Raw genomic sequence first — 15,521 nt, 5'->3', positions numbered from 1 at the left:
ATATAGAAATTCACACTTATAGAAAGAAGCTCCAGTTTCTTATTAAAAATATTTAGATACCTTATTTGGGAAATATAGATATATAAATGAAGTTTATATGCATATTATATATAATACATATATGCATTTATAATATGCATATAAACTTCATATATATCATATTCATTTCACACATATATATGTATATTCCCTACAATGCTATATTTTAATCATAATTACATAACATAAAGAAATTATACTGTAAGGAAAATATACTAGAAAGAAAATCTTTTTACCAAGCCCCATGTAGCTTCTCCCTACTAAACCATCCATTTTGCCTCAGCATGCCATAAATATTTTATCATTTTCAACATGTGCCATGATTCAAGTAAGGTTGAAAAATGCTCTGTAAGCTTACAGAATAACTGTTCACTACTATACTTCAAGTTCACATAGCTACTCTACAATAAATACTTGTTGAAAAATTAATGAATAAAAGGATAAAATACATAATTAGATATACAGAATATAGGGAAGTTTTATTGTATCCTTGTTGGCTCTATAGCAAAGCATGAATGTTATGTTTAAGAGAGGGGAACAAGGAATTACTACTATCTATTTGCGTACTTGTTGCCATGTAATTTACCTCTTTTGGATAAAGGTAGAATTTTTTTACACATTGATTCAAGATCATTTAAGAATACTCCCTGTGGGCACGATATACTGCCAGATGTTACAAAAGACAGAAAGAAGTAAAAAAAAAAAAAAAATACCCACTATTGGGGTATTTTCAAGGAATTCACATTTTGGCAAGAAGAATTTTGCCAAAAACAACCATAACAAAAAGTAAAGACAAATAGAGTGTTGTGGGATGTATAAGACCAAGGCATTAATTGCGATTATTAGGGAGAACAATAGCTTACTGGAGAAAACAAATGTAATTATGGTATTACAGAATAAGTGGGTTTCAGAAGGCAAAAACTTAAGGTGGAAGAAAAAAATAAGTACAATCATAGTACTATATTCTTGGAATGATAAGCTATACTGTATAAGTAGAACATTCTTTATAAAAAGAAATATTGAGATATGAAGCTAGAAAATAATCCAAAACCAGATATGTAAGAACCTGAAAGCCCCAATAAAAAGATTATTCTAGGGCGCCTGGGTGGCTCAGTTGGTTAAGCGACTGCCTTCGGCTCAGGTCATGATCCTGGAGTCCCAGGATCGAGTCCCGCATCGGGCTCCCTGCTTGGCAGGGAGTCTGCTTCTCCCTCTGACCCTCCCCCCCTCTCATGCTCTCTCTCTCTCATTCTCTCTCTCAAATAAATAAATAAAATCTTTAAAAAAAAAAAAGATTATTCTATAGGCAATGAGCCTTTTTTTTTTTTTAAGTTTGGGACAAGGAAATCATACAACAGATATGCTTTTGAAATACTATATTGGTATCAAGAACAGTTGGAAATCTATCAGGATAATTTCGGCAAGAAAAAATTAGTATGATAATATGGCCTATTGGATGGCGGATTGCAATCTAGGTAGATTCTCTTTCTCTAAGGGTTTGAAGATTAACTGATCTGGAAAACTGGTGATACAACACCAAACGACAATGTTATTTGTGGAGGTTGGTGGTCTTTGCCAGAGAGTTCATCACTTCTTCTGCTGTTGAACTTATCTGATTTGTCATTGAATAGGGTCTGGAATTGGCAATTTCCCAATAGCCTTTATCAGACAGAATCCAATACTCCTGGGAATATGACCAACCTCATGGGCTAAAATAAAAATACATCAAGATAAAGACAACAAGCTGAACAAGAGATGAAATTGGAAGCACAATTAGAATAAGAATTTTAAATACTTATATTGAATGTACAAAAAAAAAGGAAAAAAAAGCAGTATGAAGTAAGAATAAGAAAAAATAATAATAAAAGTATATAAGAAAAAAATCTTAGATAGGCATATGATAGAAATACTAAAATGGATGCTACTAAAGAATAATTCCTGAGTTTAAATGTCAAGTTGAGGCATTCTCCCAAAAGAAGTCTAGAAAGATTAAGAGATAAAAAAGAAAAAAAAAAAAAAAAGAAATGTTTAAAGACATGGAGAACAGAAATAAAAGTATTTAAGTAATTGGTGTCCCAGAAGGAGAGAAAACATGTGAAGAAATAATGGAAGATATGCCAAATAGAAAAGAGCAAGAGCAGAAAAAAAACCACCTATATATACATATAATAGTATACATATTAAGTATACATATTCAGATACCAAAGACAGAGAAACAAATTTAAAAGCTTCTAAAGAGGGGGGGGCATACAGGTGGCTCATTTTGTTAAGCATACAACTCTTGGTTTCAGCTCAGGTCATGACCTCAGGGTCATGAGATGTAGTCCCACATCAGCTCTGTGCTCAGCAGGACATGTGCTTGAGTTTCTCTCTCTCCCTCTGCCCCTCCCTCCTGCTCTCTTTTTCTCTCTCTCTAAAATAATAAATCTTTAAAAAAATAAATAAAAATAAAAGCTTCTAAAGGAACAAGAATTGAATGACATCAAACTTCTCAACAGCAATACTGAATGCAAGAAGATAATAAAATAATATTTGTTGAATATTGAAAGAAAATAATTTTGAACAAAGGCTGAATTTTGGCCAACTAATTGTTTAAATGTGAGGGTAAATATAGTCCTTGGGATAAAAGGTGAAAGAAGGTATTCTACTATCGCTTCACATAAACCCTCTTGAAGGAAAGTGAGATAAAATGAGATGAGAAATGAATCTAGGAGATATTGCAAATGATTTGGAAAGTAACATTGACTGAATAACTCGGCAAGATTTGCTGTTTCTTAAAAAAAAAAAAAATTAAAAGCTAAAACCAAAAGAACAGGAGTATATACATAATGACATCATTGTAACCTAGATGACAGTAGTAGGACTAGATCCTGGACAAGAAAAATGGTATTAGGCAATTGACAAAACATGAATATAGTCCTTAGATAAGTTAATAGTATTGTATCAATGTTACCTTCCTAGTTTTAATAACTGTACAATGGTTATATAAGATGATAACATTTGTGGAATGGGTAAAGGATATTCAGGAATAATTTTTAACTTTTGTACCGTTTTTTGTAATTTGAAATTATTTCAAAATGAAAAAATCAAAGAGAAGGAGGACATATAGATACCAATTATGAAAAAACAAGAAAAAAGAAAACAAAGGACAGAGCAAACTGGAAAAAAAATAGAAGATAGAAATAGGTCCAATTCTCCTAATAAATATAATAAATATAAATGGACTAAATAGGTTGGCCCAGCTATTTTCTATTTTCATGATGAACATATAAAGCGAAAAGTCAAAAGTAAAAAGATGGAAAAACATTAGGAAAAGTTTAACTAAAATACAGCTGGTACAGCTATACTAATGTCAGACAAAATAGAGCATGAGGAAAAGGCATTATTAGAGAGAAAGCAAGTAAATACATAATGATAAAAGGTTCAGTTCACCAAGAATATGTACTAATTTTAATCATATAGGTAGTTAATAAAATTACCTTAAAATGCAGAAAACAAAATTTGATAGAATTCAGGAGAAGCAAATGAATCCACAATTATAGTGGAATATTTTAATAGTTTTCCCTTCTTAGTTAAGTAGACAAAGGGAAAATAAACAAAAATAGAATATCCTACTCTGTTCAAAAACAGAGTATTTGAATAACAATGAAAAGTTTGATCTAATGGACTTCCGCATTATCATATGTAGGTTTTAACAAACACCAAAGAATAGGTAGTAGCCAAAATTGAAAATAATTCTCCTTATAAAAATCATTAAAGTTAAAAGTGGCTGCTTCTTATGGGACTGTCACAGCACTCTTAACTACTCAGTACTCGCAGCATTGCTCATCTTTCAATTTAGAGGAAATGAGTAAGTAGTCCAGAAAGGGTATGCATCTCAAACACAATGTTATTACTTAATATTAACTAAATGGTAGGAGGAAACTTCCAAACTTCATAATCTCCCAAAATAAGGTATGTTGAGCCCATTTTTTAGTATGGTCAGAGAAAGAAATTATACTAATCATTCTAAAAGGAAAAACTTTATGTTGAAGGAAGGAGAGGTATTTCTCATCCTTTATGAGGAAACAGGATGGAACAGGAAAAGGCATTTCTCATCCTTTATGAATTTGAATATATGCTATTATGTAAAAATTGGTAAAATAGATTAAGATAATCCTAAATAGAAAAATGGAATGATTGAAAAGTAACAGAAAATATTACTCGATAAAAAAAAAATGAAAGCAGTTTTTTATCCTGAATTGATAAAAATTCATGCCCCCCCAAATATTTTCAAGAATATCAATACAATTTTTGGCTGCTTTTTAAATTAGCCATTTTATTAAAGCAAGTATAAGGTAACTGGTTATGATTTAAATCAAAGAAATATGGGAAAATGTTATTTTTATTCTATTTCTTCTAATTACAATGATTTTAGGTAAATAAGATACTCTTCAGTTTCTACAGCTTTTTTACACATCAGAAATATTAAAAATAAGCAGGAAATAATAGAATTTTATGTAAAATGGGTGGTTTCATAATATTTGGAATGACACAGGGAATGACAGATTTTATTAGATTTCATAGATTCAGATAGCTTAATCTAATACAACCATATCCCCTTGCACATAATTTAATTATTACACAGTGAAACATTTACAGTTCTCAGGAGGCATCATTGTGAAACAGAACGGAAACTAGACTTTGAGGAAACAGAACCTAGAAATAGTACCAGCTCTGTCACTTTTGGATTATGTGACCTTGGATAAATTATTGTAGTTTTTAAACTCGCTTTCCTCATTGTAAAACATCAATAAGAAATTAAATTGTTACAATGTTACATCATCTAGCACTGGGATGGCTAAGACATTTTAATTTTTACAATACATTGGTTGTGGCTGCACGAAACATTCACTTGAGAGGGAAGTCAATCAGGACTCAGTAGGATTTATGAATGATGTTTTCCAAGGGTTCAGTCATCCTTTGCCTGGAACAAGATAGGTGTTCCAAAACTCCCTACTTCCTCCTTCTCTTGTTCCAACTTTTCCTTCCTTCTACATATTATATGTATTATATACTGTAAGCTTACAATAAAGTAATCTAGAAAAAATGTTAAGAAAGTAATAAGGAAGAGAAAACATATTTACAGTACTAGTATTTATAAAAAATAAATCTGTGTAAGTGAGCCTGCACAGTTCACGGCTATGTTGTTCAAAGGTTGGCTGTAATGGAATATTTATTATTAAACCTTAAAAAGGAAAAATAAATGTGACATGCTTCCACATAAATCAACTTTAAAGACATTATGCTAGGAGCGCCTGGGTATCTCAGATGGTTGGGTGTCTGCCTTTGGCTCAGGTCATGATCTCAGGGTCCTGGAATTAAGCCCCATGTTGGGCTCCCTGTTCAGCAGGGAGCCTGCTTCTCCCTCTCTCCCTGCCTCTCCCCCTGCTTGTGCTCTCTTGCTCTCTCTCTCAAATGAATAAATAAAATCTTTAAAAAAATAATAAAGACATTATGCTAAATAAAATAAGCCAGTCACAAAAGGACAAATATTGTATGATTCCATTTATATGAGATACCTAGAGTAATCAAATTCTAGAGAGAAATAGAATAGTGGTTTCAGAGGTTGGGGGTGGGGGAGGATTGGAAGTTAGTGTGTAATGGGCACATAGTTTCAACTGAAGAAGGAAGATGAAAAGGTTCCACAGATGGATGGTCATGATGGTTGCACAATATACACATACTTAATGTATAGTTAAAAATGCTCAAAATGGTTAAGTTTTATGTTATATATATTACCATAAAAAATACAAGAGAAATACCCAGAACTGAGGAATATAAATTTTCAGATTGAATAACTCCAATAAATTGAACAGAAAAACAATCCGGCCAAGCAAGCAAATATTTATGAGACAAATCAGTGTGAAATTGCAGAACACCTTGTATAAGAAGAAAATGCTAAAAGTTTCCAGTCAGAAGGGAAAAACAATAAATAGACATTCATATACATCCAATTGAGAACTAAATGTCAATGGACTTCTCAAAGGAAATACTGGAAATTAGATGACAAAGCAATTCTGAAAAAATTCTGAAAGAAGCTCTACGCAGTCAAATCATCAACCAAATATAAATGTAGCATAACAGCATATTTAGGCTTTCAAGGTTTTAAAAAATTTACCTCCTATATACAATTTCTCAGTAAACTAATAGAGAAGGCACTGTATTAAAATAAGAAAATAAACCAGGAAAGAACAAGATATAGAATTCTGGAACTTATAGTCCTTACATAGCATGGAGACAAATGAATTCTCAGGATCACGGGTCTAAAGAGACGTACACCAAGACAGTGATCTAAGAGCAGGTTTAGAGAGTAAGCAGTCCTGATTAAATCAGGAAAATGGAAGGCTCAAGGAGAAATATTGTGGAAAAAAAAATTATGTGTGTGGGTGTGCTTGGGGAGAGTGGTGGTTTGAATGGAATGAAATTTTCAAACAAGGTTTCAAAAAAATAGTATAAAAAAAGCAAACATATCCTAATATATTGTGTGGCTCAGCTGTGAACAACATGTACACAGTCATAACAATTAAAACAGTAAATATTAATTTACCCCCAAATAGTAGTGATCTAATTCTATGGGGAGAATAGAGGAGGGAATATATAAGCGTGTGTACTATGGAGGATTTATAAGAGAATTAAATTGCCATCTTTCACAGTGGAAATTTGTAAATAATATCTAAAACTAAAAAAAAAAGACATTTTAGCAGAATAAGTATGTTACTTGGAAATATAAAACTAAACAGCAGAAGAGTTAGTTAAAATTATTAAATGATATTGTCTTGGGGTACCAGGAAGATTAAGTGTAGAGATATGGTGCATGGAACTACTATTTTTCCATCATTTCATTTTCGTTATAAATCTACGAGTTAAATAACTGGATATAAATAAAATTACCTTTAAATAACAATGTAGAGCTTTATGAAATGTATATACAATACATGAAACTAATGGATAATTGATGAAATATCAAAAGCCACTGACAAATAAGGAACCGTTAAGAGATAAAGTACAACAGTTCATATACAAAGAAAATAAAAGGTGATAAAGACACCATCATGAGTTTTTAAAAAGAGAAAGATTTGAATATTTAATAATTAAAAGGTCAGAGAGAGAGAGATATGAGGAGGTGTTCAATGGGTATAAAGTTTCAGTCATACAAGATAAAAAAGTTCTAGGGATCTGCTGTGCAACATTATGACTATAGTTAACAATATTGTGTTAAGCACGTAAATGTCTGTTAAGAAGGTAGGTCTCAAGGTAAGTGGTTTTATCACAATAATTTTAAAACGTTTAAGAGAAAACCTTGAGAAAATTGTAATTATTTAAAATAATTTTATAAAAATGATTATATGATTTTTCTGTGAAAGACAGAGGTAAAGAATGCCATCGATCATACATAAAATTTTTTCAGAAAAAATTCTGCAAAAACAACAAAAAACAAGTACACATTTGATAACCAGAATCTTACTAACAAGATAAATGTATTTTTATTGACAAAACAATTACATTCAAAGCCTGAAGGAAATTTAGTATCATTACTTAATTGAAATTATTTATATTAATCTGATACTTGACAGATTTCCTGAAAGAGGAACCATGCTGACCATACAGCAACAAAGCTATCAATTCAATATGGTTCCTGCTAACACCTAGTTCTCTTAATTCCCCACTTCTGCTCAAAATCCAGTCCTTGATATCCATGAAACAACTTTCTAAATATGTACATTTATAAAATATTAAATGAGATATGGATATTTTTATCTAGATATCTCAACATATATTTCATGGAATCTTATATTTATAGTTCAAAATTAACATGCCCAATTTCTAATGAATTTATTCTTCATCAAAATATGTTCATACATATAATTTAAAAATTAATATAACTAACCTTTTTGAGTGAGATGTCTTGATTTTTTTGATTTTATACCAATTTCTTTTGTTTTTAATTCATATATAATAGAAGAAACATGTTTTCTCTGTTCTCTAGAACTTTTTAAATAAACAGGAGAATGTATACTCTGTGGAAACAAAATAAAAGCAATGACAACCATGATAATGTCCATTATATACATTTTAGAGTTCTCAACGAACTCTCACATTTATAATACACTACCATGACTGATTTTATTTTTTTAAAAAGACCAAGAAAAACCTGTGAGATAGGCAGAGTTAGGAAAAGATGTAAAGAGCTCCATTGTGTATGATTTTGATAAACTGTCTTTCTTTCTTATTTGCTGTGAATTTTCTTTTTTTTAATTAACATATAACGTATTATTTGTTTCAGGGGTACAGGTCTGCGATTCATCAGTCTCACACAACTCACAGCACTCACCACAGTCTCCCCAGTGTCCATCACCCAGCCACCCCATCCCTCCTACCCGCCTCAACCCCAGCAATCCTCAGTTTGTTTCCTGAGATTGTCTTTCTATTAAGAGTTAATGATATACTTTGGACCATGCTTGGAGGGAAATTGAAGGGGAAAGGGACCTGTCAGGAGGGTGCCATGACAAAACAAAACAAAACAAAACAAAACAAAACAAAACAAAACCCACCACGGAAGAAAAATAAGGAATAAATAAAGAGAAGCAAGATGGTGTTGCCCAGAAATCCTGAAGAAAGATTTAGGTTAAGAAAGGGCAGACAAAACTATTTTACAGAATACTAAAAAAGATAGTAACATAGAAAGAAAGAGAAATGGGCCCAGAATTATCACAAATCTTAAAAGTACAAATGGATCTGGTATATGTGGAAGGAATAACAGAATATAGAAAAGGAGCTTGGTGGAGAGTTGGGGGCACTATCAGATGTAAACTATATAATGTCTGTAAATTGGTTGGGAATGTTTTAATAATTAATACTGTGTTGTCTGTCTTTGTCTTCACAGTCTATCCAGCATGGTACAAAGGATCCGTCAGGTCATCAGGAACCCAGGCTCTTTAAAAATGTATCATCTCTGTCTTACCCTCTATATGGCTTTTATCCTCAAGGTTTATTCATGAGTCAAGATAGCGACTACAGCTCTACACACCATGTCTGTATTTCAGTCAGTAAGATGGAGGAAAAGGGTAAAATGACAAAAGGGCACAGGCCATGTGTCTTAAGGTACTTTCCCAGAGGTCCTTCCAATAACTTCCGTTTATATCTTATTGGCCACTCATAGTAACAAAGGAGAGGGTAAGCAATGCAGCCTTTTTAGTAGGTACTTTGCTGCCTGGACTAAAATTTGGGGTTTCTTACCAAGAAAGAAGAAAAGGACAGATGTTGGTCAGCAACCCCAGTATGCCACAGAGAAAAAAAATCAGAAGTTTGGGAGGGGATATACATTTGTATTTTGAAATATTCCCAGAATATTATGCTTTCTTTGATGAGTGCCACTGGCCTAAATTCTGAAGGCTCACAAATATGTATCTTCGATAGTATTCCTTTCTAAGGTGTTTGCTTTTTATGTAGTACTCATTAATAACTATGAGCTGTGCTCTTTCACCCTGGAAAATTTCACAGACATCTCATACTGAATAGAATTTAAGTCCTATCTTTCCTCCAAACCTATTATAACTTATTTCTGGTTTTGGTGAATGGCACCACCTTCATCTAAGAAGAAGGGAGTCACATAAACTCTCTAATATGTGATAGCAGATAGGATTTTGAAATAAAAAACTTATTGCCGTATTTCCCCTACCTTGACCTGCCCACTGTCCAAACCTCCTTTATTCTACAATTTAGGAGAGACACTTGGATATGTGTCCTGGTACCCTGTATTTACAATTTTCTGCCCAAATTCCTATAATGCACAAAACAGGTGTCTTTACATAAATATCCTTGAGTTTCTATCTTTTAAATTTTATATGTGATATTCTCTAATTTATTGAAAACAATTTGTCTTTATGCAATGACTCATTGTGCAAGAATTTTTTAATGCTCATGATAGGTACTAGGTATTATGTAGTCCTGGAATGAATCTGTTATTATTCATTACTAAAAAATCCTTCACTAGTCAACTCTTACATATTTTCTTTCCATTCTTCGCATGACAAAAATACTAGTTTTTGCTAGAAAGACAAATAAGTAGTTACTTCTGATCTTATACATTCTCCTTATATTAAATCTTTTTCTAAAATTTGTCAAGAATAATTATAACATAATAACACAATATCAACACATTATCAAAATATAACATTATTTTAAGTAATATTGCTTCTATTTTCATTTGGGCTCAGTTCTATTAAACAAAGTATGACAAAAATAATGTAGACTACTGTTCTCCAATCAAATATTTAACAATCAATGGGGCGCCTGGGTGGCTCAGTCGTTAAGCGTCTGCCTTCAGCTCAGGTCATGATGCCAGGGTCCTGGGTTCGAGCCCCGCATCGGGCTCCCTGCTCCGCGGGAAGCCTGCTTCTCCCTCTCCCACTCCCCCTGCTTGTGTTCCCTCTCTCGCTGTGTCTCTCTGTCAAAATAAATAAATAAAATCTTAATATATATATATATATATATATATATATATATATATATATATTTTTTTAACAATCAATTCTAAATGCTTTTTCAACCTCAAATTCATCTATCAGTCCTCTTCAATTAGTCCTCTGCATCATTATTGTGTTTTCTGACTTCTATAAATTTTGCGCTATTTTTATAACTACTGTCTCTCTCTACTAACAATGCAATTCATCATACATTAAAAATCATCCCAAATTCTATTTCAACCATAGAAATGGACCCTTTAGAATGTAAGGATATGTTCAGCAATCTGTTTCTACTAATACATATTCCTCCGCCTTCCCCGGAACGAATAAAGGAAATTTTTAAAACATGTGTGCGTCTATCAAATCTGAGTATCCAATCTCTATCACAAATAAAATTAATTTATAGAATCATGAAATTTAAAAATTAGATATTGAAGGGGCACCTGGGTGGCTCAGTCGGTTAAGTGTCTGCCTTCAGCTCTGGTCATGGACCGAGCCCAGCATAGGGCTCCCTGCTCCCGGGGGGAGTCTGCTTCTCCCTCTCCCTCTGCCTGCAGCTCCCCCTGTTTGTGCTCCCTCTCTCTCTCTCTCTGTCAAATAGATAACTAAAAGCTTTTAAAAAAATTAGATATTGAAATTTAAATTTTTAATATTTTTTTAAAAATTAAATGCATAGCTGGTTAGTTCCTTTCAGAAATATATTTTCTTTAGTTCTCCCACTTATCCTTTTCATATAACCACATGCCATTCCTTGTCATCATTTAAAATAATTTTCCCTTGCTTGGCTTTTATAAAAGAAGAATCTGTGACAAAGCTTGCATATATGACAGTGAAACAAATCTAGGAAGATGAGCATCTAAAGCCCTAAGTGAACTGAGACTTACACAAGCTACAAAGGTAAAGAAACTGGGCTTTTCTGTGTATATAGTACAAGAAGGAAAAGAAAGGATGTGCCCACTTACTGATATTCAAAATCATAGAGAAGGAAAAGCTATCAGAAGATTTAGGATAATCTAATAATAATAATCTAATAATCTAATAAATATCTTGTTTTCGATAACAGAAAGTATATTCTATTAGCTGAAGTACCTTAAGCCTAACACTGGTCCTCAATAATTTTAGAAAATAGTTTTAAGGATGTTTGGTAGCATTTAAAAGAGGAATAATCACCAGGGAGCAGTACAAGTTAACAAGTGAATACATCAGATATAATGTCATTTCTAACAGGGTCAAAATTAATTCAGGTTCAAACATCCTCGATATGATAAACCTTAATTTCAGTAATATGTTCAGTAATATGTTCAGATAAATGTTTTCACAACTTTAGAAAGACAACATGATTAGATGGAGATCAGAGATGTTGAGACATCACAGAAAAAGAGTAAGGATTCATAAAATGATGCAACTTGAAATAAGATCTCTAATGTCATAAGCAGACTTGTTCTTAGCCCTATCATGATCAATATTTATACAAATGATTTGAATAATAATATAAAGGAAATGTTTATGACATTTTTAGGGAGGTGGCAAAAGAACAAAATCAGTTAACACAAGACAGAAATTTTAAATATTTTCAATAGACTGAAACAATCAAATTAAACAGATGAAGTGTAATAGAAATAAATATTACAGTTGGGCAAAATGCATTTAATCACTGCAATACATAATGTAATTTAAAATCATGAGTGATAAGAAGATACAATATTGTAGTTAAGAGTAAATTAAGAGTTTATTGTATGATGACCTTATGCTATATTAAGCATTTTACCTAGAATGAAGAAAATCACACAGTCTTACCATATTAATTTCTGATCAGAACCATAGCTGAAGCACTATGTCAGGTCAGGGCAACATATTTGCAGATGAGGATAGATAATCTGGAAAGTGAAAAGAGAGCAGCCTACCTACTGAATTATTTTTAAAGTAAGCCCTATATAAATAAGCCATATTTAAATCCAGAGTAGAAAAGAGGCAACAAAGAGAGATTCAGGCTTCTTACCTCCTCCAATTACCATCTCCTTCACCTTATAAAATGATAGCATTCTCTTGTTCAAACCACAAGAACTTAGAATTTGTTTTCTATTTTATCCTCTTTTCTGAAATCCTATATCTAAGCCATCAGCAAATCTTGACAATTCTATTTCCTAAATGTATTTCAAATCTGTCTACTTCTCTTCCTTTTTTACATTACTTCTCTAGGCTAAGCTATAGTCACCCTTACCAACCACAAATGGCCTCTGATGGCTTCTGCCTTCACCCTGGCTTTTACAAGATTCAGTTACATTTATCAAAAGATAAATATGATCATGTTTATTTTTAGCTTTACATTTCCTGATAGCTTTCCAAGGTGGCCAGTCCTTACTATGAGCTGGAAAAGCCAGCAAAATATGGCCCTGGGCCACATAGCCAAATTCATTTCATGCTACCCTTGACTTTATTCATCATACTCCTACAACACTGGATTTCATTCAGTCCTCTGAACCCAACTCAAATAAAACAATCTACTCCATGCCTCAGGTCCTTGTGCAAGCTCTTTGCTCTATCTAGAATACACTCCTACACTTTGCATGGCTAGCTTCTCATCATCAGGTCTTAACTTTTATCTCCTCAGAAAAACATTCCATGACAATCTTATGAGAATTAGGACTTCTCCTATTATTCTCTATCTCAGCAACCTATTTATTTTATTTAAAACATTTATCACACATTTGTTTACTTGGATTACAACTTGGTTTTTGCTTTCTATTTTTTCCTAGAATCTATCTAGTTCACCAGGGTAAGGACTTTGCTTGTCTTCCTTATTCAGTGCCAAGAATGGCCCCTGGCACTCAGCAGATATTCAATAATTATATGCTAAATCTGTAATAATAGTAGCAAAGACAAGTACTAGAAGGAATGAGTGGAGGTTTAGGAACTTTGGTTTTCATCACCTTCTTCATCATGTACATCAACTTAAAACTCTTAATTTTCTAGAGTTTTTTCTACTTTACCATTCCTCAATATGTTACACATAAGAAAAGCATAAACATAACCATCTGGTAAGAATAATTATACATCTACTTGGGCACATCTCTCTACCTGTTCTGTTGTTCTACATAACAAGCCAGAGAACCAAAATGGCAATGAAAGAGCTCTCCTTTGATGGTAGTGAGCAGAGAAGCTAGGAAAAAGTAATCTATAATAGCTACAAAAGCAGTGAGAGACATGTATACAAATTAATTTCATCTAATCATGAGAAAAAAATTCTCAGAACATTACTGAAAATTGGAATAGATTAACTGAGGCACTATGGAGCTCACTGTAATTGACAAACTAAATAAGTACATGTTTGTAAAATATCAGATGGATGATTGTACCAGATATTTATTTTCCCCAAGAGAGATGATAATTTACATTTAAAAATTGAGGAGTGGTGACAGTGGTAAGAATTTTCTCTACTTTCTAGACCAAGGGTAAATATTTTATACTAAACTCTTCTGTCTCTGAAAATCAAGATTCATTTTCAATCCTTAACGGTTTGAGTTTCCCAAATTAGCTTAGTTAGTGTTCTATAGACTGTAGTTTTGTTTTCACATTATGTATTATGCAAATCAGAGCCCTTTAACTTGAAAGCGATTTATAAGTCTTTAACCAAAGCAGATTAACAGAGACTCATTGTTATATTATCTATCTATTCCTATACTATTTATACTACAATTGATCAAGCATTTGCTTTGTCTACACTATATATGGTCATTGTAAGTAGGCTCCATTTCAAGGATGATCTCAAAAACCTCTTTAGAATCATTAGTCCTTTGGTATCCTACCACCTGTTTTCTGTTGTTTTTGTTCCCTTTCCTCTTCCCAGCTAAGACATCATCTTTAAAAGTGCTAATCCAAATCTTAGGTTTTCCATATTTTACTCAAAGGAATAACTTTAGGAATATGCTAAAACCCAAACTAAAAATGGTGCCCTTTTTTGACTGAATGAAAGCTGTTAACCCTACTGTTTGGCTACATAGCCTCTCATTAACTTTATGAAGCAATTCCTTCAACATAGGAGAAGCTAATATACAGAGATGCACTTCTGGCAGGTGCCACTTGAACTCTACCTTCAAGATTAAGTGCTGGTTAACAGGAAAAAAAAACATGGAGAAGGGGCAATGATTTAAAATAAAGTTTTATGATAAAAATTACTTTTTAAGATATTCCCCTAGAAGCAAAAGGCAGGTTTAACTGCTATTTGAAAAATTGCGATTATCTTGTATTTGTTCCCAATCTTACTTTATCTTAACAAAGATGACTAGAAACGATAATACTCTGGATACATGAGGAAGAGAATTCACAAAGGATGACCTGGATAAACAAATATAGGACACACAGTAGATACAGAAAGAAGTGTGACATTTCTCTTCTATACAAAAAGTAGCCATGGGACATGAAGGTGCCTGAATATTATATTTTGCTGCAAATGTCTATTTAAAGAACACATGGGGAAAAAGGCATAATAGAAAGGCATGCTCCCTCAGTTAAAGAATGGCTAAGGTCTAAGGTCCATCATTACCAAGATTAGAGGTGCCAATGTGTAAATTACTGAGGCCCACTCTGTCTGCTACATTACTGTGGATACTTGTTAGTAGCAGTTGTCAAACCCAGTAAAAAGAGATGCTGCAAACTTCCACAATGATTTTAGAATAGGTTATAATTTCAAGTTGAGAGAACATAGTGCTAGCTCATTAATAATAACAATTGGTATTAGGTAAAGTAAGTAAAGGGCATGAAAAATTTTATAGTATACAGATTTATGTTTCTTTAAAAGTATTATTTACTTATTATTTATATATTTTATATATATTATATAATATACATTAAATATATATTTACTTATTATTTACATGACAATGCAATTCTATTCAAAGTCCCATTTTTTACTAATATATTGATTATACTAATAGCCAATGTATTATATAGTAATAATTAAGAATAATTCTGTAT

General features: G+C 32.4%; 1 protein-coding gene across 1 annotated transcript in view; it reads right to left on the bottom strand.

Annotated features, from left to right (window-relative positions):
• Nucleotides 1-15,521, bottom strand: part of LRRIQ3 (leucine rich repeats and IQ motif containing 3) — a 192,351-nt gene that overhangs the window by 49,806 nt on the left and 127,024 nt on the right. The window contains exon 6 of the mRNA XM_064588976.1: nt 7,970-8,099. Coding sequence (XP_064445046.1) covers nt 7,970-8,099 — 130 coding nt within the window. The remainder of the gene's footprint in view (nt 1-7,969; nt 8,100-15,521) is intronic.

The sequence above is a fragment of the Mirounga angustirostris genome, unplaced genomic scaffold (assembly GCF_029215605.1).
Source record: "Mirounga angustirostris isolate CCGP_5_RB_7025 unplaced genomic scaffold, mMirAng1.0.hap1 SCAF_4, whole genome shotgun sequence".
NCBI lineage: Eukaryota > Metazoa > Chordata > Mammalia > Carnivora > Phocidae > Mirounga > Mirounga angustirostris.
The sequence above is the reverse complement of the archived record's forward strand: the minus strand, read 5'-3'. Positions and strand labels throughout refer to the sequence as shown.